The 25,533-nt window shown below is 39.3% G+C and overlaps 1 protein-coding gene across 4 annotated transcripts in view; it reads left to right on the top strand.

Annotated features, from left to right (window-relative positions):
- LOC112542373 (allantoinase, mitochondrial-like) overlaps nucleotides 1-25,533 on the top strand; it is a 29,286-nt gene that overhangs the window by 990 nt on the left and 2,763 nt on the right. For 2 of the 4 annotated variants that reach the window (XM_088132179.1, XM_088132177.1), the window contains 8 exons: nucleotides 6,792-6,943; nucleotides 8,340-8,454; nucleotides 11,033-11,179; nucleotides 12,130-12,175; nucleotides 18,433-18,535; nucleotides 20,460-20,646; nucleotides 22,431-22,569; nucleotides 24,896-25,068. In XM_088132179.1, coding sequence (XP_087988305.1) covers nucleotides 6,819-6,943; nucleotides 8,340-8,454; nucleotides 11,033-11,179; nucleotides 12,130-12,175; nucleotides 18,433-18,535; nucleotides 20,460-20,646; nucleotides 22,431-22,569; nucleotides 24,896-25,068 — 1,035 coding nt within the window. In that variant the 5' untranslated portion in view covers nucleotides 6,792-6,818. Of the gene's footprint in view, nucleotides 1-3,956; nucleotides 4,115-6,791; nucleotides 6,944-8,339; nucleotides 8,455-11,032; nucleotides 11,180-12,129; nucleotides 12,176-18,432; nucleotides 18,536-20,459; nucleotides 20,647-22,430; nucleotides 22,570-24,895; nucleotides 25,069-25,533 lie in introns of all 4 variants that reach the window. The other 2 variants (XM_088132178.1, XM_088132180.1) reach the window with 2 other exon arrangements.

Raw genomic sequence — 25,533 nt, 5'->3', positions numbered from 1 at the left:
AAGTGCTATATCCCGGGGTTCCTCAACCTTGGTGACTTGAAGATGTGTGGACTTCAACTCCCAGAATTCCCCAGCCAGCATGGCTGGCTAGGGAATTCTGGGAGTTGAAGTCCACACATCTTCAAGTTGCCAAGGTTGAGGAACCCTGCTATATCCTATGCCACTTCGAGGTCCTAATTGTCCATGGTGGCTACAATCTCAACATGCTAATTTTGACATTATGAAATATTAGCAAGTTCTAAGGGTTATATTTAATTTTCCCAAAACTAGACAGGCTAACATAGCTAAAAGCCAGTGGCTCCAGATGTCTATTTGGCTTTGTACTCATTATCACCATATTACATGCAAAACAAGAAGTATAAATGTTAATACTCATTGCCAAAATAATATCCTACTTGGAATTATGCATCCACATGCAAACTACCTTACTGGATGAAGCTAGGGGGCAACCAGCAGAACTCCATTTGGGTAAATTAGTGGTTTTCTCCTGAATGAGCAGGATCAGGAGCTATTTGAAAACAAAAGAATCAGTATTTCCCTCCTTATATCAAGGGGGGGGGAAGTGACTCTTAATGTTGCTCCACTCCTATGTTTTCAGGATGTTCTTTATATCATAATAAGACACTTAGAAATTGTTCCTTGTTCAATAATATCTTCTTATTTTAAAAACTGACTGATGATAATATAGTTTCCCCCTGGAAGTTATTACATAGAAAATGGGAGACCACACTTCTCTCATTTTACCAATGTTTACAGCTGTTGTTGTTGAACAAAATGAAAAGAAATTGGTTATAAAACACAGATTTTCTATCTCCAGTTATATAAAAGCATTTGATTTTTCTAAAAACAAGTCTTACAAGAAATGAAAACAGCTCATTGAATTATGATCACTGATCAGAAACATATTGAAAATACATTCAGTTTAATTAACCTACAGAGCAAACAGCCGAACTTAGATTGACATAACTATCATTTGATGAATATGGCAAGATGTGGTACAGTGTTCTTTCTAGATGGCTGTCTATGAGGAGATCTAGACACAGAATTCTTCAGTCCCATCATGCACATTAAGTAGAAGGGAGTGGAAATAAGTTCTCCTTGAGAGTCCTTATATTAAGGTATTTCAGAGTACCAATGGTGTTTATGACACAGCTAGATTAAACCCTCCAGGACAACTAGTTGCTGATGTTGCTATGCAGGAAAAGAAAATCTGAAGCTCCAAATATAGAATAACAGTGGGAACATGGAATGTAAGAGGCATGAACATGGGAAAACTCAACACAGTGAAAGATGAAATGAACTGACTACACACTGATATTTCAGATATCAGCAAAATTGAAATGGATTGGAATTGGACACTTTCAGTCAGAAGATTATATTGTTTCTACTCAGAACACAGAAGAAATGGAATTGCTTCCATAATCCAGAAGGATATAACAAATAAAGTACTTGAGCACAGTCAGTCAATGACTGAATAATATCAATTAGATTTTGTGGACAATCCTTTAATAAGATGCTTATGCTAGTTCATGCTTCAACCACTGTGGCAGAAGAAGAGGAGGGTGATGGGTTTTATAGTCAAGTGCAGCCTGAAATTGACAGAACTTGCAAAGAAGGAAGATGTACTGCTTGTGGCTGGAAGCCAGAATGCCAAAGCTGACAATACTAAGGAAGAAAACATAGTTGTGTATGGCCTAGGAAACAGAAATGAAACAGAGAATGGCTTATTTGTTTCTGCCAATCCAGTTATTTCTGGAGAAAAATAGTTACATCTGGTGGCCCTTATTGGACATATTCAGATAAAGAACAACTGGCGAAGCATTTGGATTTTGTTTTTTTGTTTTTTTATTTAAATAGATGAGATATGGGGTGAAGAAAGATTATGTTGTATTTAGAGATAGTGATCAGCCATTAAAATTGTCCTTACTTGCTGGGATGAAGGGGGAAGTTACTTCTTTCTTTTTTCTTCTTTCTTTTCCTTTTTCTACTTTTCTTTGCTTTTTTCTTTTTCACACTTTTTTCTTTTCTTTTGTATTTTTCTGTTTGTATTTTTTGTAGCCTTATTGGCTTTTATTCTTTTGATTTATAATTCTTAATAAAATCATTTTTTTAAAAAGAAGAATCATTAAAGGTTCTAACCAGACTATGCCAGTATATCTGGAGAATGACGGAATGGTGCACAGCTGAAAGAGATCAGTCTACATACCAATACAAAAGAAAGGAGATCTAATGGAATATGTAAACTGTCGCACAATATCCTTAATTTCGCATGCTGGCAAACCAATGCTTAGGATTTTCCAATGCAGATTACAGCCCTACAGATGCCAGATGTTCAAGATGTTTTTAGAAAAGGCTGAGGAATGTGAAATATTTATTTATTATTTATTTATTTATTAAACCAATTTATATAGCCTCCCATCTCACCACAGGTGACTCTGGGCAGCGTACAACAAACAAAATATTATTGCTGATGCACGCTGGATTATTGAGAAAGCCAAAGAATACCCAAAAGCAGCAGTAGCAGCAGTGCCCAGCTCCATGGGCTTTTTAGAAGCACTGATGGTGATAGCAGCAGCGATGGTGATGACAATGGGAAGTGAGCACTAGTCAGGAGCAGTCTGGTGAGGCCAGCTGACTGACTTGCTGACTGCCTATCTTGGTGCTGTTGGTTTTCTGGCCAGCTGTCTTTGAACTGGTCTCTGGAGTAGGGCATTATCTGGTACTCCTCTGTGCTTAACTGTCGTTGTGGAGTGGGGCTATGACTGGTGATTCCCCCCCCCCCCCCATCTTTCTGTCAGGACAGTCTTGCTGATTGGATGCTGCTGACTCTTCAGAATCCATGGACTTTCTGCTGCATAGCTGTAGAGATCAGTGGCCTGTGGTTGCAGCAGAAGGGATGAGGGGCCAGGTTGAGGGATTGTGGTTATCATACTGAGCCCTGCAGCTGCCCTAGCGTGTTGCCCTCTAGGCATTGTTCATCTTGCTGCTACAGCTTTGTTTGGTTGTTGGCTTTTATATTTTCAGTTCCTGTATGACTGGATCCTCAGGGAGTAACTGGTACTGGTGCTAATTGCAAACTTTGTAGACTGGTTGTTAGGAATCCAAGATGGGAAGGGTAGAGCAGTGGATGGGTGCAGTTGGGTGGTGAAAGTGTTTGATTGATTGAATGTGATGCTTACATTGGTGGGCCCCCAATGAACAGCTGAGTGGTTGCTGGGTGGTGTCAGGTGTGAGTGCGGGATGATTGGATGAGTGCTAGATTGGCTGTATGCCTGGGGGGAGCTGGGGGGGGGCAGAGGGCAGGTAGTTCTGTCATAGCTGTGATAAGCTGCAGAGAATACAATAGGAGGCTGAAGGCAGGCTGCTCATGGGGACAACAGGTCCAGTGGCTGAGACCTGTCCTGCCTTCAGCCTTCAGCCCTCAGCATTCATCTTGAAGGCCAGGTTATCAACTCTTTGATAGCCCTGGACTCCAGCTGTTGTTGGCATGTAATAAGACCTTCCTCATCCATGACTTAATTGTGGATGAGGCAGCCAATCTGGTGTGCATAACCAAGACTTGGATAGACTTACAGGGAGAAGTTCCCCTCTTGGAGATATCTCTGTCTATGTTTCAAGTCTGACACCACCCACAACTCCAGGGCAGATGGGGTGGGTGGCAGTTGTAATCTGGGGACACCAAGGATTTTCAGAGGCCCTGCCCTGCAGGTTACTGGATATGAATCTCTCTGGTTGAAAGATTGCTGGCTGGGGAATTCTGGGAGTTGAAGTCCACTCATCTTAAAGTGGCCAAGTTTGGACAACACTGGCTTAGGGATTCATTGAAATATACCTTTGACCAGAGTGCCTAAACTTTAGCATACATTTGTATTTAATAGAAAGAGTACACTCAGAAGAAATGCAGGTATCTTTGTTTTTCTTTATTACTAAATTCTCCTTTTTTAATTTTAACAAAGGGCCAACCAAAGTGGAAGTGGGGTCCGAAATTATGACTATCAGGGGCAACAGAGTGGTGCTGGATAATTCCATTGGCCCAGCAGAGATTGTAATATTTGATGGCAAAATAAGTAATGTTTTCCCAAAGTGAATCTGGGCCAGACCCAATCTTGAGAAGGTATGAATTGCTATTATAATCTATGTATTTATGAATTTCTATACAATACTTCAATACACAATTTCAGAATAGTTTACAAATAAAGTAGAGAAACAAGGTAAATATATAGTCCACAATCAGAAATGTAAAAAGCAGCATAAAAATAAATCCAAACTCTTTTAAATTTTAATTTTTAAAAGCATAAGAATATAAAAGATGCTTTGACCTGGTACTGAAATGATAAAACGTATGTTTATATAGCTTGGATTCTGATCTTTTTCTCTCCTATTATTCTCAACAAAACAATTGTTTATGGCCATTAGCAGCCCTAGAGATTTATCAAAGTACTTGACTGACAATAAGACTTAATTAAAGAAATTATATGATATGTGGGTTATTATGACCAGGAAAATTCTCCCCACCATAAGGGAGTGTTAAGGGCAGTAAGGTATGACATTGGTGTGGCATTGGTGTGACCTCATCCAAACCTAATATTGATCATTATAGGCTTTCCTTTGGGCCAAAGGAAAGCCTATAATGATCAATACTAGGTTTGGATGAGGTCATTCCTAGCCACACTTCAAGCCTACTGTGAAAGTAAAATACAGTACATGTCAGAGCACTATATTTTATATATATTTTATTGTACACCACCCAGAGTCACATTCTGTGAGATGGGTGGTCAAATAAATATGATTTATAAATAAATAAATGAATAAATATTTGGAAAGCTTACATGACACAAATTGAATAGGAGAATATCTCAATGTTTTTGTTGTTCAGTCGTTAAGTCGTGTCCGACTCTTTGTGACCCCATGAATCATATTGCACCAGGCCTTCCTGTCCTTCACTGTCTCCCTGAGTTTGCTCAGTTTCATGCTCATTGCTTCAGTGATGCTATCTAACCATCTCATCCTCTGCCGTCCTCTTCTCCTTTTGCCTTCAATCTTTCCCAGCATCAGGGTCTTTTCCAAAGAGCCCTCTCTTCGCATTAGGTGACCAAAGTATCTGAGCTTGAGCTTCATTATCAAGAATATCTCAATACCTAACACTAATTCTCCACTTAGTCACTCCAATGTCATGCTGTTGTGATCCTACTGTAAAAGAGTTGAGAATTAGGTGTATGGCCATTAAATCAGAAATAAACTGCAGATCACCTTCACCCTTACAGCCATAGCGTCAGGTAAGGACTTGTTTGTTTTTTCCTTGCCTCTCTCCTGCAGATTGAACTTTTAATTTTTGGGCCAATGACCCTTTCTGATTACTCTCTGCTGCAGGAAAAATGCTAGGAAGGAAAAAAAGAATCACACTGTGTTATCCGTATTTCTTCACTAATAATTGACATATATTTTTCTGTATGTGAATTGTTTTTGAGCTACTCACAAGTTTCTCTCACTGCTTAGATCACAGGAAGTAGTTTGGGAGGAAAGCAATGGGTTCTTTCTTATGAAAATAATCCATCCATGTGTCATCCGTGTGAGATTAGTAGTACTAGCAGCTAGCTGTAGGAATTTAAGAAGAGCCCTACTTGTAAAAAGTAAAGACTTATCTGGTCCAACAGCTGGTTTCTCATAATGGCCAGGCAGATGTCTTTGGAAGCCCATAAACAGGAGATAAGTGCAAAGCACCTTCCAGTTGTATTCTTCAGCAACTGACAGTGAAAAGCAACCTGTGTCTGTTATATACATATACATATAGTCAGTGATCTGTTGCCATTGATACCTCATCCTCCATGAATTTGTTTATTTTCTTTTTAAAATGATATTAATGGCAGCACCAGTTCTTGTGTGGTGCTGAGTCTCTTGATTCAGAATATGAATGGACTTGGTATTAGATCACAAGAATACAGTTCAGTGATGTCTTTGAATAACTGAACAGCATTTTCTGTCCAGTTTGTGGGTTTTCTTTAGGTATCTGGTTAGACACTGCGGAAAGAGAATGCTGCACCAATTTTTGCACTGAATAACTGGACATTCCCTTTCCAAATAGCTGAGAACTAGAGTTCTAGAATGAAAACAAGGCTAGTAACATCAAAGTAATAGCATATCTTTTGTTGTCATACCACCCTCCCTAATTTGATTTAAAACCCTTGAAACTGACACTGAGAACAGTTTTGCAGGTTAACGAAAACTAGATAATGAGATCATCCAAAAACAAAAACAGAATGATACGTCAATTAATCAGGAATGACATGAGGCAACTCGCCCTCTCAAAGACCATATCTTTCCAGGAGGTACTGAAAAGACAAACAATTGCAGTTACTGAAGTAATTTGTGCATTGTAAATATTAAGCATCCATTCTTTTCTACCCTTGAACAGTCTCTTCTTCCAACAACAATCTGGATCTTTGCAAAAAGTATTATCTACAGATAAAATCAGAAGCTGATTTGTAATTAAAAAATTAGCATAAAAGGAACTTTAGCATAAAGGGAACAGCTTAGACATTTTAATTATTGTGAACTACAATCCAATAGAAAACAACTGTAAAGGGGTTTAAGAATAGTGCAAGATATTTAGTGTGCTTTCTGGTTTATGATTACAGTATATTGAATATTGGGCCATAATTCTCCTTAATTTTCCGAAGCAGTTTAAAAAGCTAAGTGAATGCACGGTGTTTTGAATGAAGAACTTGCATTAGGGGCAAACGTTTTAAAGAACACATCAATAGGTGTCCTGTAATGACCTCTTCTGCCTACAGATACTCGATGTTGGGGATCTTGTGGTCATGCCCGGGATAATAGACCCCCATGTACATATCTGTGAGCCTGGATGCCCAGCAAGTGAGGGATTTACACATGTGACTAAGGCTGCAGCTGCAGGAGGCATCACCACCATTGTTGACATGCCACTGTATGGTACCAGAGAGCTGGAAGAATGGAATAAAGATTTTTCCTCTTCTAATTTGGAATGCAAATCAATGTTGTTGTTGCATTGCTTAAAAAGCACAGTGTATATGAGAGTGATTCTGAATGTGGCGCTGTGTGTGTGTATATACACCTTCAAAGTCAGTTTTGACTCCTGGCAACTGCCTGGAGTAGCCTCTGCAGTTTTCTTGGCAAGGTTTTTCAGAAGTGGTTTGCTAGGGCTGGGAGAGAGTGATTGGCCCAAGGTCACCAGCTGGCTTTGGCCTAAGGCAGGACTAGAATTCAGAGTTTCTGGTTTCTAGCCTGGTGCCTTAATCACCATATCAAACTGGTATGTATGTATGTGTATATGCCGGTGTGTGTGTGTGTGTGTGTGTGTACTTACATATACATGCAGCGTCTCCCATTTTTTGTTCTACTATAGTTGATGTTATGCACTTATTTAAGGTGCGTTTTTTTCCCTGAGAATCTCCTAATGCAAGCACAGGAGAGATTTCTGGGAAGGTGAATTTCAGAAAGGAAGAATCTTTCCAGCATGAGCAGCACGCTTGTGCTCATAGTGGATAGGATACTACCCAGCATCTTCATTGCTTTCTTATTATTAGATGAGCTTTCTGCAGTTTCTATACCCTATAGCTTTTTTTTTTTCTTTTTTGGAATTTGTCACTTAAACTACTCTGGCCAAAAGCCATCTTCTGGCAATGCAAACATTTTTTGTGCCATAAAATTCCTAAAGTGATCCTGCAGTGCCAACTACTGGACATACGCAGTTGTTGTAGGATAAGAGAATTATGCCTTCACATAATAGAAGGTGCATTTTTACTTTCAATTTCCACATCAGAAGTCAAGAGAAAAAGGTCTTTCTTTTCAGGACTCCAAGTAAGTGGCCCCAAAAAAACTATATTACATCATTTCTCTCTCTCACACACACATGCACATACATTAAAAAAAAAAAGCAAATAGCACTGGCAGCTACTGTGGCATAATCATTATGTAATGCATTTAACAAACTTATGCTGTGCCTTTCCTTTCCTATCCATTCAACTGTACTAGAAAAGGAAAATTCCAAACTAAAATGGAAACTCTTGTGTATAACTCAACATTTAGCTACAAAGCTCATTGGCCAATCAATCACTAGATGTATTTTTTACAAACTAGCCATGACATACAGTAGGATATAAAAGCCGAGCATATTCCCATTAGAATGAGACCATCAGTTCCCCGGGGGAGTTAGTGAATGTAGGCAGAAAAAAGATTCATTTACTCTCACTCAAGTTGAGCACGCCACTAGTGCTGTGTATAGTTCATAATATGGTACCTTACAGACTGGGCTTGAAATTGCTTTCAGGTAACATCTTTCTCTCTTGTAACCCCACCACTAGGCATTGCAATCCTCCAACCACAACCTTATCTGTCCTTGATTCCAAAATCCAGTTTGCCAAGGGCCAATGCCATATTGACGTTGCCTTCTGGGGTGGCATAATTCCTGGAAATCAGGTTTGTACTCAGCAGTGCACATGTATTTCAGTATACACTTTGGAGGGACAGTTGTAAACATACACGCACAAAAGAGGGAGAATTCCAGAAATAAATGTATTCCAATATAATTCTTCCAGAGGTCATGAATGAATACATTCCATTCAATTATTATTGTCACCGCACTGGAAAAAGAGAGGGGGTCACAGGTTGGATCCAAAAATTCTGGTGGCCACATCTGATCCATGGGCTGAAGATTGCCCACCATTGCACTATCCATTTCAAGGGCAATGGAAACAGTGTTCTTTCTTAAATAAAAGGCAATATGTTTGAAGATAAGCCAGAAAAAAAAAAACTCTTTAACTTGAAAATTGTTATTTCCTAATTTCAGATTGGTATGAGTAAAATTGATGGGGTAGAAAAGGAACTTTACATATTCTCAATCACTCAGAAGTAGTTCTTCAATTGACTTGTGTGTAAGCCAAATGCTCTTCTAATGTAATTCTTTTCATAAAATATCATGAGTGCAGATTGGGGAAGAACAGTATATCTTTGCAATTCTCTCCTGATTGCTACACATTTCAGGCACGCATTGCAGTTAGGTTTTTGTTCTGTTTAATTCTCAGTGAAAAGAACTGAAGCTTACTCCCATATCTCATGCCTTTTATGTGGGGATGGGAGAAATATCCCTATTTCTCTCCTATCCTGCTTGGATGTTTGGACAGAATGCTGGAATAAATTGGACAGAATATTACCTGGAATCACCAGGAAGCAAAACGTAAATTAATATAATGATATAGTCAACATATCTCATAATAAAGTCTATACAGTATAACAAGCAAACACTACCTTGGTTCTAATGACCTTTTAGTACCACACTGCAAATAGTACAATAAAGTCTAAAACTGTGTGACAAGATTATTATAAATATTGCTATAATTATTATAAATATTACTATATAAAAAGCAATAGCAGTAAAAGCTAAAAGGCTTAACAAGTACTGTAGAAATAAATCTACAGCAATACAAATGATACTATGTAACAGAATTTTGTGATATTTAAGGAAATAAAATTACATTGTCATCTAGTAAATAGTGCAAATAAAATATGTGGAAATTAAAGTAAGAAAGGAATGATCAGTTGAAAACAGAAGTCCTTTTAGACCTGCAGTAAAGAAGAATAAGAGTCATGCTTTCTATGGCAGCCATGCCACAAAGAGAATCCTTTGAAATGGGCCAAATATTAGAGGTCTTCTAAATGTAGGTGTTGAGATTTGATCTAGATGAGGGACTGGTTTGAAATCTGGAAAATATTTATTTATAAATACATCATCAGAGCAAACTGTTACTTCCAATTGACCTTCGACATCTAAAATCCTTTGTTTTAAAGTTAATTTAGTTTGATCTGGTTAAATAGTGTTACCAAAAAAGCCATAGTAATTAATTCAAGTTCCTTAGAGAATGAGATAAATTCCAGACCAAATTTATCAGATGAAAGAGGTCTTAATCCATTTGCAGTTAAGGCTCTGAAACTTAAACAGGGTCCCCAAAGACAGCTTTCTTCGCTGGATTGCCTGGGAACAAAGAAGATAATCTTTGCATGGAGAAAAGAAAAAGGGCTCAATGAACAGGAGAACCATTGATTTGTGGACACATCTGGTATAAGGGCTAAAGCTGGCAAGGTGGGAATCAGAAGTTCCCAGGTTAGAAAGAACTGTATGCAAACATATCTCAGCTGCTTTCCAAGGCCATCAAGACACTGGCCAAGTACAGTATCTGTTACCAGAAGTGTCCAGTAGGAGTGCATAAAAGTCAAGAGGATGGCCATAATCAGGAAATCAAAGTTCTGCCTTTTTTTACATGGATTGATATATGTAAACAGAGATGGGGCTTTGACTGTATGGTTGCAGCAGCTGTCTTGACTTTTTTTGCTTCCACAAATGTTCCTGCTATTAATTTAGAGGGGCAGCAGGAAAAAATCTAGAATTTAAACCCTAGCATTCTGACTTCTTTGCACTGCAATGGGAAATCAACTATTGTGTTTAAGATTTCATCCCTGTGTGCAATGAAGATTCTAATCTAGCTGAGTGGTATATGAGAGTTTTCTCCCAGATCAAGTTAAATGCAGGAGAAGGAGTTAAGTGTCTGGATTCTTATGAATGACTGCCTGACAGCCGAGGTTACCATATCCATTCAAATCTGGCTGGACAATTACTAATTTAAAGGGTAGAAATGAAGATTTATTCTAAATCACTGAATCTGAACTGTTCCAGCTGATTCCAAATATGTATTGGTGTAAGGTGCCCAAATCTCAATTCCAAGTTAAAATATTTGAATTCCTATGTGGCCTATGCTTGGTCAGTAATACGCTGATCTTTCTGAGATGTGGGGCTGATAATTTGGGGTCTTGCCCACTCAAAACCGGATTTGCTTTCAGGGTATCAGGATGTCTATGGACATAGCAAGATAACAGAAGTAAACAAACACTTTAGTTATTTTTCTGCCTCATTCATTTTATTAGCATGCTTTTTATATTGTTATCCTCATCTTATATTTCTGGAGACTCTGAACACTTTTTTTTCTCAACTTGCCTATTTTAGGCTGAACTCCTACCAATGCTGAAGGCTGGTGTGCCTGGATTTCAGTGCTTCTTGATGGCCACTGGTGTGGAAGATTTTTCCCATCTGAGTCTGCATGATTTACATGCAGCAATGAATGAACTACAAGACACAAACTGTATGCTTCTGGTAAGGATCTGGGCTCCTGAAGGGTTCACTGAAATGGTATTCTCTGTTCCAGAAAATTCCAAGGATAGGGCCAAACAATGCTTTTCTTGTGCAAACACATGGGATTTTACACGTAGTCCAGATATTATCTTCCATGTGTTCCATTCTTTATTTGTTCAGTTCTGCTTCTATCTTTATCCTTATTTCAAAAGAAATAGGCTAAGATGGGAAATATTAAATAATAATAATCTGTGTGTGTGTGTGTGTGTGTGTGTGTGTATGCATGCACGCGCCTTTGAGGCAGTGTTGATTCCTGGCAACTGCTTGGACAGGTCCCTGCAGTTTTCTTGGTAAAATTTCAGAAGTGGTTTGCCATTGCCTCCTTCCTAGGGCTAAGAGAGAGTGACTGGCACAAAGTCACCCAGCTCGCTTTGTGCCTAAGGCAGCATTAGAACTCACCGTCTCCTGGTTTCTAGCCTGGTACCTTAACCATTACGGCAAACTAGCCCTCTAAAATAGTCATACATACAAACAAAAGCTGCTTTGGTCCTTCATTCTTTAATGGATTTTCTGGGAGAAGAAAATCCATTAAACAATGTAGGACAAACGAAGAAAGGCAAGAAAGAAAGAAAGAAAGAAAGAAAGAAAGAAAGAAAGAAAGAAAGAAAGAAAGAAAGAAAGAAAGAAAGAAAGAAAGAAAGAAAGAAAAGAAAACTTAAAACTTAAACTTAAACTTAAGACATAGAAAACTTAAAACATAGAAAACTTAAAAATACAAGACAACAGAGTGAGTAAATCAGCCAAAAGGAAAGTGATTTTATGAACTCATAATCAGAATAACATTAGCTAAGCCTTATTTCAAACTAGCAGTTTTTTTAAAAAAGGGAAGGCATTGTCACATTGTTACCTTCTGTAAACCTTTTTAAAAACTTGATTTTAAACTTTCTTTTTATTTGTGACTCTTTACCCAGTTTCATGCAGAACAGGAGCCAAGCCAATGGAGGCCTATCCAAGAGGGTATGTACAATATAGTATGTAAGTATAGTTCCTTTTTCCTTTACTCCATCAAATATGTTTGCAAGAAGACTTGGGTGCATTTATTATACCTACCCTCATTTATCCCCTTCATGGATCACTGCCTTGTCGTGGCGAAGGGGCTTGCGTAACTCAGTGAAGCCATGAGCTATACCTTGCAGGGCCACCCAAGACAGACAGGTCATGACAGAGAGTTCTGACAAAATGTGGTCCACTGGAGAAGGAAATGGCAACCCACTCCAGTATCCTTGCCAAGAAAACCCCATGGACAATCTTAAAAGGCTAAAAGATATGGCACCGGAAGATGAGCCCCTCAGGTCAGAAGGTGTCCAATATGCTACTGGGGAAGAGCAGAGGGCATTTCCAAGTAGCTCCAGAAAGAGTGAAGCGGCTGGGCCAAAGCCGAAAGGATGTTCAGCTGTGGATGTATCTGGAAGTGAAAAGAAGGTCCGATGCTGTAAAGAACAATATTGTATAGGTACCTGGAATGTAAGATCTATGAACCAAGGCAAGCTGGATGTGGTCAAACATGAGATGACAAGATTGAACGTCGACATCTTGGGAATCAGCGAATTGAAATGGACGGGAATGGGTGAATTTAATTCAGGTGACCATTATATCTACTACTGTGGCCAAGAAACCCTTAGAAGAAATGGAGTAGCCCTCATAGTCAATAAGAGAGTGGGAAAGGCAGTAATGGGGTACAACCTCAAAAACAACAGAATGATCTCAGTGCGTATCCAAGGCAAACCATTCAACATCACAGTAATCCAAGTCTATGCCCCAACCACTGATGCCGAAGAAACTGAAGTTGACCGGTTCTATGAAGACCTACAACACCTTCTAGAACTAGCACCAAAAAAAGATGTCCTTTTCATCATAGGGGATTGGAATGCTAAAGTAGGAAGTCAAGGAGTAATCGGAATAACAGGCAAGTTTGGCCTTGGAGCACAAAATGAAGCAGGGCAAAGGCTAATAGAGTTCTGTCAAGAGAATAAGCTAGTCATAGCACACACTCTTTTCCAACAACACAAGAGACGACTCTACACATGGACATCACCAGATGGTCAATACCGAAACCAGATTGATTACATACTTTGCAGCCAAAGATGGAGAAGCTCTATACAGACAGCAAAAACAAGACCAGGAGCTGACTGTGGCTCAGATCATGAGCTTCTTACTGTAAAATTTAGGCTTAAATTGAAGAATGTAGGGAAAACCACTAGACCACTCAGGTATGACTTAGATCATATTCCTTGTGAGTACACAGTGAAGGTGATGAATAGATTTAGAGGATTAGATTTGGTAGACAGAGTGCCTGAAGAACTATGGACGGAGGTCTGTAACATTGTACAGGAGGCAGCAACTAAAACCATCCCAAGGAAAAAGAAATGCAAGAAAGCAAAATGGCTGTCTGATGAGGCATTACAAATAGCTGTGGAAAGAAGGAATGTGAAAAGCAAGGGTGAAAGGGAAAGATATAAGCAACTGAATCCAGATTTCCAGAGAATAGCAAGGAGAGATAAGAAGGCCTTCTTAAATGAACAATGCAAAGAAATTGAGGAAAAAAATAGAATGGGGAAGACTAGAGATCTCTTCAAGAAAATTGGAGATATCAAAGGAACATTTAGTGCAAAGATGGGCATGATAAAGGACAAAAAAGGCAGGGACCTAACAGAAGCCGAAGAGATTAAGAAGAGGTGGCAAGAATACACAGAAGAACTATACAAGAAAGATCTTAATGTCCCTGATGTGCATGCTGGTGTGGTCACTGAACTTGAGCCAGACATCCTAGAGAGTGAAGTCAAGTGGGCCTTAGGAAGCATTGCTAACAACAAAGCTAGTGGAGATGACAATTTTCCAGCTGAGTTATTTAAAATACTAAAAGATGATGCTGTTAAAGTGCTGCACTCAATATGCCAGCAAGTTTGGAAAATGCAACAGTGGCCACGGGATTGGAAAAGGTCAGTTTATGTTCCAATTCCAAAGAAGGGCAGTGCCAAAGAATGCTCAAACTATCGCACAATTGCACTCATTTCACATGCTAGCAAGGTTATGCTCAAAATCCTACAAGCTAGGCTTCAGCAGTACGTGAACTGAGAACTACTGGATGTACAAGCTGGGTTTCGAAGAGGCAGAGGAACTAGAGATCAAATTGCCAACATTCGCTGGATCATGGAGAAAGCACGAGAGTTCCAGAAAAACATCTACTTCTGCTTCATTGACTATGCAAAAGCCTTTGATTGTGTGGATCACAACAAACTGGGGCAAATTCTTAAAGAGATTCTTAAAGAGATTCTTAAAGAGATTCTTACCTGTCTCCTGAGAAATCTGTATGCGGGCCAAGAAGCAACAGTTAGAACCGGTCACGGAACAACCGATTGGTCCAAAATAGGGAAAGGTGTACGACAAGGCTGTATACTGTCACCCTGGTTATTTAACCTATATGCAGAGTACATCATGAGAAATGCCAGGCTGGAAGAATCACAAGCCGGAATTAAGATTGCAGGGATAATCATCAATAACCTCAGATATGCAGACGATACCACCCTAATGGCAGAAAGTGAAGAAGAACTAAAGAGCCTCTTGATGAGGGTGAAAGAGGAGAGTGCAAAAGCTGGCTTGAAACTCAACATTAAAAAAACTAAGATCATGGCATCTGGACCCATCAATTCCTGGCAAATAGAAGGGGTAGAAATGGAAGCAGTAACAGACTTCATTTATTTGGGCTCCAAGATCACCGCGGACGGAGACTGCAGCCATGAAATTAAAAGACGCTTGCTCCTTGGGAGGAAAGCTATGGCAAACCTAGATAGCATATTAAAAAGCAGAGACGTCACCTTGCCGACAAAGATCCGCATAGTCAAAGCTATGGTTTTTCCAGGAGTAATGTATGGCTGTGAGAGCTGGACCATAAAAAAGGCTGAGCGCCGAAGAATTGATGCCGTTGAACTGTGGTGCTGGAGAAGACTTTTAAGAGTCCCCTGGACTGCTAGGAAGTCAAACCAGTCAATCTTAAAGGAAACCAACCCTGATTGCTCATTGGAAGGATTGATAATGAAGCTCAAGCTCAGATACTTTGGTCACCTAATGCGAAGAGAGGACTCTTTGGAAAAGACCCTGATGCTGGGAAAGATTGAAGGCAAAAGGAGAAGAGGATGGCAGAGGATGAGATGGTTAGATAGCATCACTGAAGCAATGAGCGTGAAACTGAGCAAACTCAGGGAGGCAGTGAAGGACAGGAAGGCCTGGCGCAATATGGTTCATGGGGTCACGAAGAGTCGGACATGACTTAACGACTGAACAACAACCACAACAACCCTCATTTATCACATGACAGTGGTCATCTCTTTGTTTTCTTCCAAACTTAATTGTTTGCTTAGCTTAGAACTTACTTGGCACCAGCAAAGAACTGCTTAATAAGAATGGACACAATCAAAGGGCAGTTAAGGATGGGTTAATCACGGAGGAGACTGCAAAGAGGCAGCAGGTCTAAGCAGTGAATTGTTTAGAAATCATAATACATTTAGAACAGTTTCTTTATGACAAAGAACAAAGGAAGATTTGAGTTGCACCAGAAATGGTTACAACCTCCCTGGGATGTGTATGTATAGAGTTGGGAGCATCACCGGAGAAGATTAAGGACATGCTAATGTATTCAGATACTTGGAATTGTCTTGCAAGCAATCTGTGTTCTTTCTCATGACCATATTCCAGCCTGTCCTTATGGTTTTAATGTGGGACAAGTTAAGGAAAGTGACTGGAGGATTTCCCTGACTTTGCTTCTCCTCTCATAAGCGGGGGTGGGGGGACGGGGGGACATAAATCATCTCCTTAATGTTTGGTGGGGCAAGGTTGGGCAGGTGCCTGCAATGGAGAGTTTAGATACCTTCTAAGATGCCTGACTGACACACTGCAAGCACAGAAGTGCTCCATGCCTGTGACTCCGCTTGGGCTATTTTTGAACAAGGGTCTAGGACTCTTCTAGACCCATGTTCAGAAATAGTCTGAGTAATATGGGACAGGTGAAGAGAAGGGCCTTTGGGAAAGATCAGAATAGCTCCCTCCTGCTTTACCCCATACTCCTCTCCCAAGCCTGCAACATGAGTTGTGGAGTGTAGTGGACAAAGTAATCAGCAAATGCTGGAAGGGAACAACAATGCTGGTAGCAAGTGGAAATGGCCCATTGAAGTTTAGGCAAAATAGCATTTTGCCAGCAAAGAAATAGAAACAATAAACATCCATGTAAACCCCTACTGGTGACAGTAGACTACAGCTGGCAGAACCTGGCTCTCTTTCCTGGTTCAAATCAACTTTCTGTGCAGCAGAGGTCTGTGGAGATCTCTTAGCACTAAACTCGTTTATCAAAAACATCATTAATGAAGCAGCCTAGTTCATGTCCAAAGCAAAAATTGGGTCAGGAGGATAGGGAAAATATTACCTTAAAACTGGAACAGCTAAATACAATTTTATTCTGTCTCTGCTGTGGGCTGGGAATGAAACAAAGCCAAGAGCATGGAGGCATGTGATTTAAAAATGGTTTGCAGGGCATTATAGATGGGGGATATGAGAATGGGCTTTTGGGAGCCTGTGAATTGATTTTAATAGTGATGGCCCCCCTGGGCCTTCTGTGCCCTCACGACAAGCAAATCACAAGTAGATAGAGCAGGGGCGCTTGCTGCAGATGCAACTACAGGAGTATCAACTCTTTGTACTTTTATCCTGTTGATATCAAGAGGCAAGGAACTCCCTCTTTGCTTCCCTCTTTGTCTCTGTCTAATTTCTCCTAATTAGAAAATTGATGCCTTCATCCTGCTTCTGGATCTGCCCTCTCGACAGATGGCTAAGCTCACCAATCTAGCCTTCTAGTCAAAACTCACTTCCAGCCCTAGCCTACATTAAATACATTGTTTGATGGATGTTTTACTGCCATCTGATGACATTTGGCAAAAGGGGTACGAAACAAAGCTAGGAAAACTACCAATCTTTGCCCTTCATGTGCCCTGCACACCATAAATAAGGACAGATCCATTTGCCAGCATCATGCCTGTTGCAGCATAGGGGTCATAACGGTGGGGCAGGAAATTTTATGTTGATACAGTTTTGTGTTGGCTCAAGAATTGGTAGACAGCACTTTAACTTGGCCATAAGGGAGAACTTTAAATGTTGGTTGGTTATTTAAAGTAGAAGAGGGAGGAGAGGTAATCATTCCTGATGGGTCCTCTTGAGTGCATATGTTCTAGTAGTTGCTATGCCTAGAATTCATTGATTGAGAGGCATATCCATATGGCAAGATGAGGGGCACATTCCTTTGCAGGTAGAGCTGGAACAAAAGTGTGTGTGGTCAACCTACAAGTGGATGGTCCAAACTTATTTGTAAAGACCATACATCCATGCATACCGTACCTACATCCACCCATCTTTTCATGTACCCAGTCCCTAGTTATATGCTTAAATACTGCTTTCTGATCAGGCTATTCCCTACATAAAAATAGACTTTCTTCATCATTTATCTTTTATTGCTCGGTAAGCCATTCCCTTTACAAATGGCACCCAGCAGGATTCATCCCGGCCTTATTATTAGGTGCTCCACAGTTAGAGTGTGCTTGTTATTACTGGGAGAGAAAGAGAAATTCAGCGCAAGAAATATTAAAAATGTGAAATATTAAAAGCACAAAAAGGAGCTTCCCTCCTCTTCTCTCTCTCCTTTCTCCTTCCTGTCCTGGTAACAGTATTCTTTCTTCTGTCTTACTAGTTAATATAACAGATAAGGACTAGTTAATATAACCAACACTGCTGGGTTGGGCAGGCTTACGCAGAGGCCAACTGGACTGGACTGAATACTGGGTGGTTGGTTTCCTCGCACTGACAAAATAGAATATTCTGCCTCTGTGCATCAACTCACTTGCTTCTCTGCCAGCCATTGCCAGTATTTCCTCCTTAGCACTGGGAAGGCTGTGTGGATTGCCCACGCTAGAACAGGGCCCTTTGGTTCACTAGCCCAGTGCCAAGTACTCAGACTTACCAGCCTAATTAGACACTACCCATGGAGGGCATGAAACAGACCAATGAGAGGCATAGCTTGTAGAAACAGTGCAGAGGGCCGGCTTCAGGACACTGACAGGCCAGTTTGGTCTGTAGGCCAGAGCTCCCCCTTCCTGCCTCCATGCACCAGCCTTACATTTTTTAGAATAACTATTAGAGCTTTCTGTTTGCTTTCTTTTCCTCTGCCCACACAGATGCTGTGGATACTGCAGAATACAGCACATTCTTGGACTTGCATCCGGATTCCATGGAAGTAGAGGCCACCCTCACCATTGCTGAACTCTGCCTCCAGTACAAGTGAGGCAATAATGTTGTAACCAGCTTCATTCTGATTTGTATTATTTGATTGTATTTTAGTACCAAAGCAATGCAAAGTGGAAGTATGTCACGTAATTGGAGTGAATTGGAGGGTTTTTTCCCCAGTGCATATAACAGGCACCAAAGACATGAGCCATATAAGGGACTAAAGTGTAGAATGAAGAATTAACTTCCATAATAAGTCTGAAGTGGCCTGTACTTGCATTTGTAAAGAGCCATTCCTGCAACTGCTAATTGTATCAATGATGACAAACTTAACTGGCCCTAAGTAGAAGCTCAGTCACAGTAGCATTAGTGACAGATTATTAAAAATTCTGCCACACATTTCCTTGCAGATGATTCTTTCTGCCTTACTTCAGACTGCACAGTAGATGAAAATAAACATCCAGTTCTAGTATAAAAAAATCATGATCAAGGCTTGGATTATGAATCTAGAGTTTCTGGACCAAATATGAAGATGGAGGAAACAATGCAGAATCTATCACTGAATGCAGTGAGGGCTGGACCTTGGGAGTGATATCTGAGGCTTCCAGGTGACCACTCAGAGCCAATGGGCTCATTCACACGATGCATTAAGCCATCATGTAATTTGTATGATTTTGTTTTAATGAATTGTATGAATCCAGTCGTTCTGATCTAAACTATGGTTTATTGTGCAAACCCAGCCAATTACGATATAGTCAAACCACATCTAAAATATTATTTAGCGTAATGCATGAGCCCAGTCTTAGAACAATGGGGATATGGCAAACAAGCACGGGGCCTACTGGGCTGATTCTGTCGACTGCAGCTTGCTTGCTTGCTTTTATTTCTTTTTTAAAAAACTAAGAGTTAAGCCTCTGCATAATTTCAGATGTCCATTTTACTATTTTTATTTTCAAAATACATGATATCTTTTTTAGTAACCATATCTAGGCTGCAACAACCCAAATGAGCACAGGATGGTGGAAAAGTGTTATTTTTCTCTGCATCTCTCTGCTACCATCTAGATGTCCTCTGGATTTCTGCTGTGTAGATACAGTAGTCCTATCTTCTTACAACAGAACAGTATTCATTCTTGGGTAAATGTTTTTAGTGTCAAGGCAGCAGAAGTATGTAAATTCCATTTTATTAATATGGTAATTATGTTGCTATGATTTAAGTTTTACATGCTTAATATATCCTTTTTCACAGTTAGCAAACAGGTTTTTGTTTAGTACTTTTGCTGACATTAGGAAAATAGAAGCAGCTGTAATGCACCAAATAAGAAGTGGGAAAAAAAGAATTAGGGCTACCATTTTTGCAGCCAAGATATGGTAGTTCTAACAGCTATCTAAAGAGAGGCCCTCTCAAAAATCTTGTCAGGGATCCAAAATTAGTTATAATAACTAAATCTGCTATTGGGTTATTTAAGTATGTTTGTTCTACAGAAGGAGAAACATTACTAATATACTGATGACCTAGTTTAGCTTTTTTAAATAATTGATAATAACACAACGTTTTAAACTATTGACACATATGTTGTGGAAGGAGAATAACTGATGGTATCTGCACATAGTACTAAGGATGGTTTGTTTAATCATGGATCGTTGAATAAGCCACAATTGTTTGGTTCACTTCATGCACCATACTAAGCCATAAAGCATAGTTTACAGTCCTCACACAAAAGCCAAACAAATCTTCTTAGATTTTAACATGAGGTGTGAACCCAGCAATTCTGAAAAGAAATTTGGAAAGTGATTTTTTTACATATAACAAATTGGCTTTATTTGCCATATAATACATTTCACCCCATTTCTAGAATATTTTGGCCATACACTTCCTATACAACCATTCTCTTTCAGTCCTAGAAAACTTGGTGTGAAGTGATTGGCCGAACTGAGATCAGTAACAGTTTAATCAGCAAACACTTTCAACCTTGCAGGATACCATGCCACATTCTTAATCTCTCCTCCGCTCAAGCATTGCCCATCATCAATGATGCTCGTCAGAAGGGAGCACCAATCACTGTAGAAACTACTCTAAACTACCTCAGCCTGACATCTGAATGCATTCCCTCAGGAGGAACATACTACAAATGCTGCCCTCCCATCAGGGAGAAAGTCAGCCAGGTGAGGGCTCATGATGCCTATAAGAAATGATAAACATATGAAAGGGAGAAGACAAAATGGAATATTTTGGATGATGAGGAATTTATTAAACAAATATGACGGTTATCTATAAGAACAGTAAGAATGAACATTTTCCTGAATAACCAGAATAGAAAATTGTAATTATTTGTACACTGTGCTGAGAGATGTACTTATGACGGCAATGAAACTAATTAGTGTTTTAATTAAATCTATTTTTGGGTTAATGAGTTGTAATAGCTAGTAATTAATAGCTAATACAAAATGCAAATTTATATGGAATGAATTCCATCTGCCCTCAACTGCACAGAGGATAAAACACTGAGGTAAAACAGCTCTGCTTCACCTTGATAGGTCTGTACATTTAGATAATCAACTCTGATAGTGACATTTAAAGCTTATTTATTTATTTCCTCTTTCTCAGTTGCCCAAGTAACTCTGAGAATTCCACACTAGAATTTATTTAACATACTTTGTACTGATTGCAACGAAAGATCTTGACAGTAAAAATAGGAAAAGTCAGCCCTGTCAAATCTTTTATTTTTTAACCATGGTTATCATGATTTAAAGTCATAGTACAAACAACTTGAAGGACTCTATTGCATAAAGCAAATAAAGTACTCAGGTAAAAATGCAGAACTAATTAAGATCTATAGATGGAAGTACATATAAAGTTTGGACCTATAAATGAAAAGTATACATTGCAAGTTAATGAAGCAAAACAGTTATACCAAATGAGCTTTAGAACAAACAGTAGCAACTGTATGAACTGTATGAGTAGCATGTCAAATTTTGCAAGCTGCAAGGGAAGAACCTTGCTGGATGCCATATGCATCTTGCTTCTTAGATAACAAGAAGCAAATCTTTTTTAAAAAAAAATTAAAAAGTGCATCAACAGATTTATTATTGTAGCCATTCTGTGAGTACACTGATTATTTGGACTCCTTTCAGTCTGAGTCCACTCCTAGTTTTCAGACAATTGCCCTGATAGGTGATCTCTTGCAGAAAAGGGGGGGGGGGATTGTCACTCTTGTGATCCTGCTTGAGCATTTAGTTACTTTTTCTGACTATGGTATTCTCCTGGATCATCTCTGTGAGTAGGAGAATTGGGACACTGTGTTACAGTGGTTTCACACCTACTTGCAAGAATAGTGTTAGAGAGTAGTATTGAGTGACTGTGCATCTACACCCAGACCGCTATGCTGTGGGGTGCCACAAAGCACTGTTTGGACCCAAACCTAGCTAACATCCTTATGGAACTGTCAGGAGCAGCCATCAGGAGATGGCTATGCAGCTAAATTGCAACTCTTTTTCTCTGAATCAGGAGAGGCTGTATATGTTCTAAGCCAATGTCTGGTTGCAGTGATAAAATGGATGAGGGCTGAGATTGAATCCTGACAAGATTGAGACTTTGTCAGGGAAGGGATGGGAGATGACAGTTTCCAGGTACAGGAACAGGGAGTTTATCTGTGCTAATATGTAGCTGGGGGACTTCTAGAATCAATCTTGTCAACTGTGCTCTTTCTTGGACAGGGGCAGCCTAAATATAGTTGCTCACATGCAATGTGTTCTGTATCTGGGTACCCTTTGTTTGGTCCAGAAGCTGCAGCTAGGGCAGAATTGCAATGGCCAGGTTGAATTACCGCTCTGCAAAAATATTTCTGTGTTAATTAGTTCTGGATTAACAGTCAGTGTTACTTTAATCGTTCAATTACTACTTCTTGTCCAAACCTATAGACAGTTCTCTCTTTCTTCCATTTCTCTAGGAACAGTTATGGGCAGATTTGCAAGTAGGACAGATAGACATGGTTGTCTCTGCTCATAGAGCTTGTTATCAAGGCTTGAAGGACTTGGACAGTGGTGATTTCCTGAAGGCTCAGTCAGGGATTGCCTCACTACAGTTTGGTAAGGTGTTTGTAATAATTGTGTGTTATATTCTGTTCTTTTGTCTTGTTCATTCCATGAGAAGTTGTTGCAAAGTAGGGGGGAAAAGACTGACTGCATGGCCCTAGATTATAGGAAGGTTTCATATAAGAAATCACATTATTCTTCAATGTGGTGCAGTTTTGTTTATTTTCAGAACACTGGGAAGGGAGGCTGTTTGTCAAATTGAAGATATTGCTTTGTCTAATTCTATGTGAAAGAATAAAAAGATTCTACAGTCTTTGAGGGCAAGCTGAAAAGCATAAAGGTAACTTTGGATTGCTTAGAGAAAACATGGTAGAATGATTTCAATCTGTATATTTAAAGACTTCTCCATGGTCAGTTAGAATTGATCAGTTGTCTTAACTGATCACTAATCTGAGTGACGGCTGGGTGTTAGGACTGTTACTCAAAGAATGGTAACATAGGGCATCACCTCCCAGATTAAATTCTGAAAGAAGGGGGCTGAAGAGAGAGCAATTTGGAGAGGTATGGGTAGAACAGGTCTGAGAGAAGCTTGCAGACCCAGTCCAAGGAAATCCTTTCCCTGCCACAGGGACAGGTTTGGGAATAGATATTTATTGCAGGAAAGGCAAAAATTTGTAGCTTGTATTTGTAGTATATGTTATTATGCTATTTAAACACTGTAGTATTTGCAGCCTACACATTTGTAGTATATGTTATTAGCAGTTATCTTGCTGTGAGAGCTGACAAAATATTCTAAAGAAGTTAACCTAAAGTGTAATCTTAAAGGAACCTGTTTACAACTCTTTTTAAATTGTACAGTAAACGATGGCTGGTGTGGGTCTTCCGGGCTGTGTGGCCGTGGACCCACAGAAGGGTCACTTCACCCTGGGCACAGAGAGAACTGCTCCTGTCTGTGCTCCTGCACTCTGAAGATGTCGGTCACAGGTGCTGGCGAAACGTTAGGAAATAACTTCAAGACCACGGCCACACAACCCGGAAGACCCACACCAGCCATCGTATGCCGGCCGTGAAAGCCTTCGACAATACATTGTACAGTAAACGTTAATTTGATTTTGTCAAAGGCTTTCACGGCCGGCATACGATGGCTGGTGTGGGTCTTCCGGGCTGGGTGGCCGTGTTCTGGAAGTTTTGTTTCCTAACGTTTCGCCAGCACCTGTGACCGGCATCTTCAGAGTGTAGGAGCACAGACAGGAGCAGTTCCCTCTGTGCCCAGGGTGATGTGACCCTTTTGAGGGTATTTATAGAGATCTGGGGGAGAGGGGGGATTGGGTGTGGGGGAGGGGGGGATTGGGTGTGTGGGGGGGGGGTTGGGTTACTGACTGGCTGCTTGTTTTGGTGTCAGAATCTGTACACATTCCACTCATCAATGGAGGGAACTTTTCTGTACATGGAGAATCAACTCTGGATTCAACCCATTGCTTTTAACATGAAGGTTGGGTTTTCTTCTGATTTCTTCTAAAGAAATCTTATCAGTTGGTCATGGCAGTTTTCATAAAATCATCATCTGAATACCACAGCAAATATAATCTTACCCAGCTGCTAGTTGTAGACATTTAATGAGCTTCTAGATGTTGCATATATATATATATATATATATATATATATATATATATATATATAATTCCAAAATTATATAATTTACATCAGTTTTGTACAAAGATGACCACATATTGTAATTGATTCCTGTTAACTGAGTTGATGTTAATTAGCCTTATAATCTTAACCCCATCTCTTTAGATTGAAACATTAAAAAATACCCTCAACTACCTACCTTTCAGAGTTAATAATTAACTTGATCTTGAATCATATTTTTGAGAAGAAACTTCTTCTATTTCTTATTTATATATTTAATACTGTAACTTCTAGGCAACTGTAGATTTTATATTGTTTGCTCATTAATGGACAAATAAAAAATGTAAGGACATTATTCATTGTCCTTGAATAATACAGTTGCTTACATAATATTTTATCTTATCCTGTTGACTTTATTTTGGTAGGCTCTCTTTAAATATATTCAAACCAGCCCTTTCATGAACTTGAATGTTATTCAGAATTAATTGTGAAAATCTTTTGCTGTGCCTTCTCTTCAATCCAGTCAAAATTTGTATTTTTCTTAACACTGCCAAGTGTTAATTATTTATGTTAATTATTTCCTATTAAGTATTTTCAATTGTTCATTGTACAACTTTCATAACAAAACCTTTGGTAGGTCAAGGTACCATCATAAGTGACTTTACGTGGAAATGGAAACTGAGTAAAAACGGAGTTCTACAAGATCTGAAAGTATATTTCTCCCTAATCTTGATTGAAAATCACACAGGTCTTCCACTCTTCTGGACTTCTGCAAAATCCCGAGGGTTCTCTTTCCATGAAATAGTGCAACTAATGTGCAAAAATCCTGCCATTCTGAGTAGGCTGGAACACTGCAAAGGTTCTCTCAGACCAGGGATGGATCCAGACCTGGTTATCTGGAACCCAGAAAAACAATTTGAGGTAATGATGAAAGAGAATTTTACTCTAATGATCTCGAACCTACTAAAGATAGAACTTCTCTGAAGAGCATTTGGTTGAAAAGTTCATTTTGAATTTCTTATATCCATTTAGTTGTTGATATTATTTTATTTGATTTTACTACAATTTGTTTTATTGATTTTTCATCATTATTATTTTATGCTTGTAACTTTGATTAGTTACTGGTTGCTTAAATTGATTTATAGTTACTATGGATGTGACTGACAAGAGATGTTTTTCTCAACTATTTTATAAATCAGTAGGTTTGTATTGATTCAGCCATATAAAGGAGAAATAATAATACTTTGACAGTTACCTTGGGGCCAAACACAGAAACAATAAAGGATATTTATAAAGAAAAGAGTATAAGGAACAAAATATTGTCATTCTAGACAACTTGCAAATTATATATTACCCATCTGAGAATCAAATTTGCCACATCTATGG

The sequence above is a fragment of the Python bivittatus genome, unplaced genomic scaffold (genome assembly GCF_059951505.1).
Source record: "Python bivittatus isolate LINGU-HERP-01145 unplaced genomic scaffold, Pbiv_v1 ctg000980_np1212, whole genome shotgun sequence".
Classification (NCBI taxonomy): domain Eukaryota; kingdom Metazoa; phylum Chordata; class Lepidosauria; order Squamata; family Pythonidae; genus Python; species Python bivittatus.
This window is presented reverse-complemented; position numbering and strand designations above follow the sequence as displayed.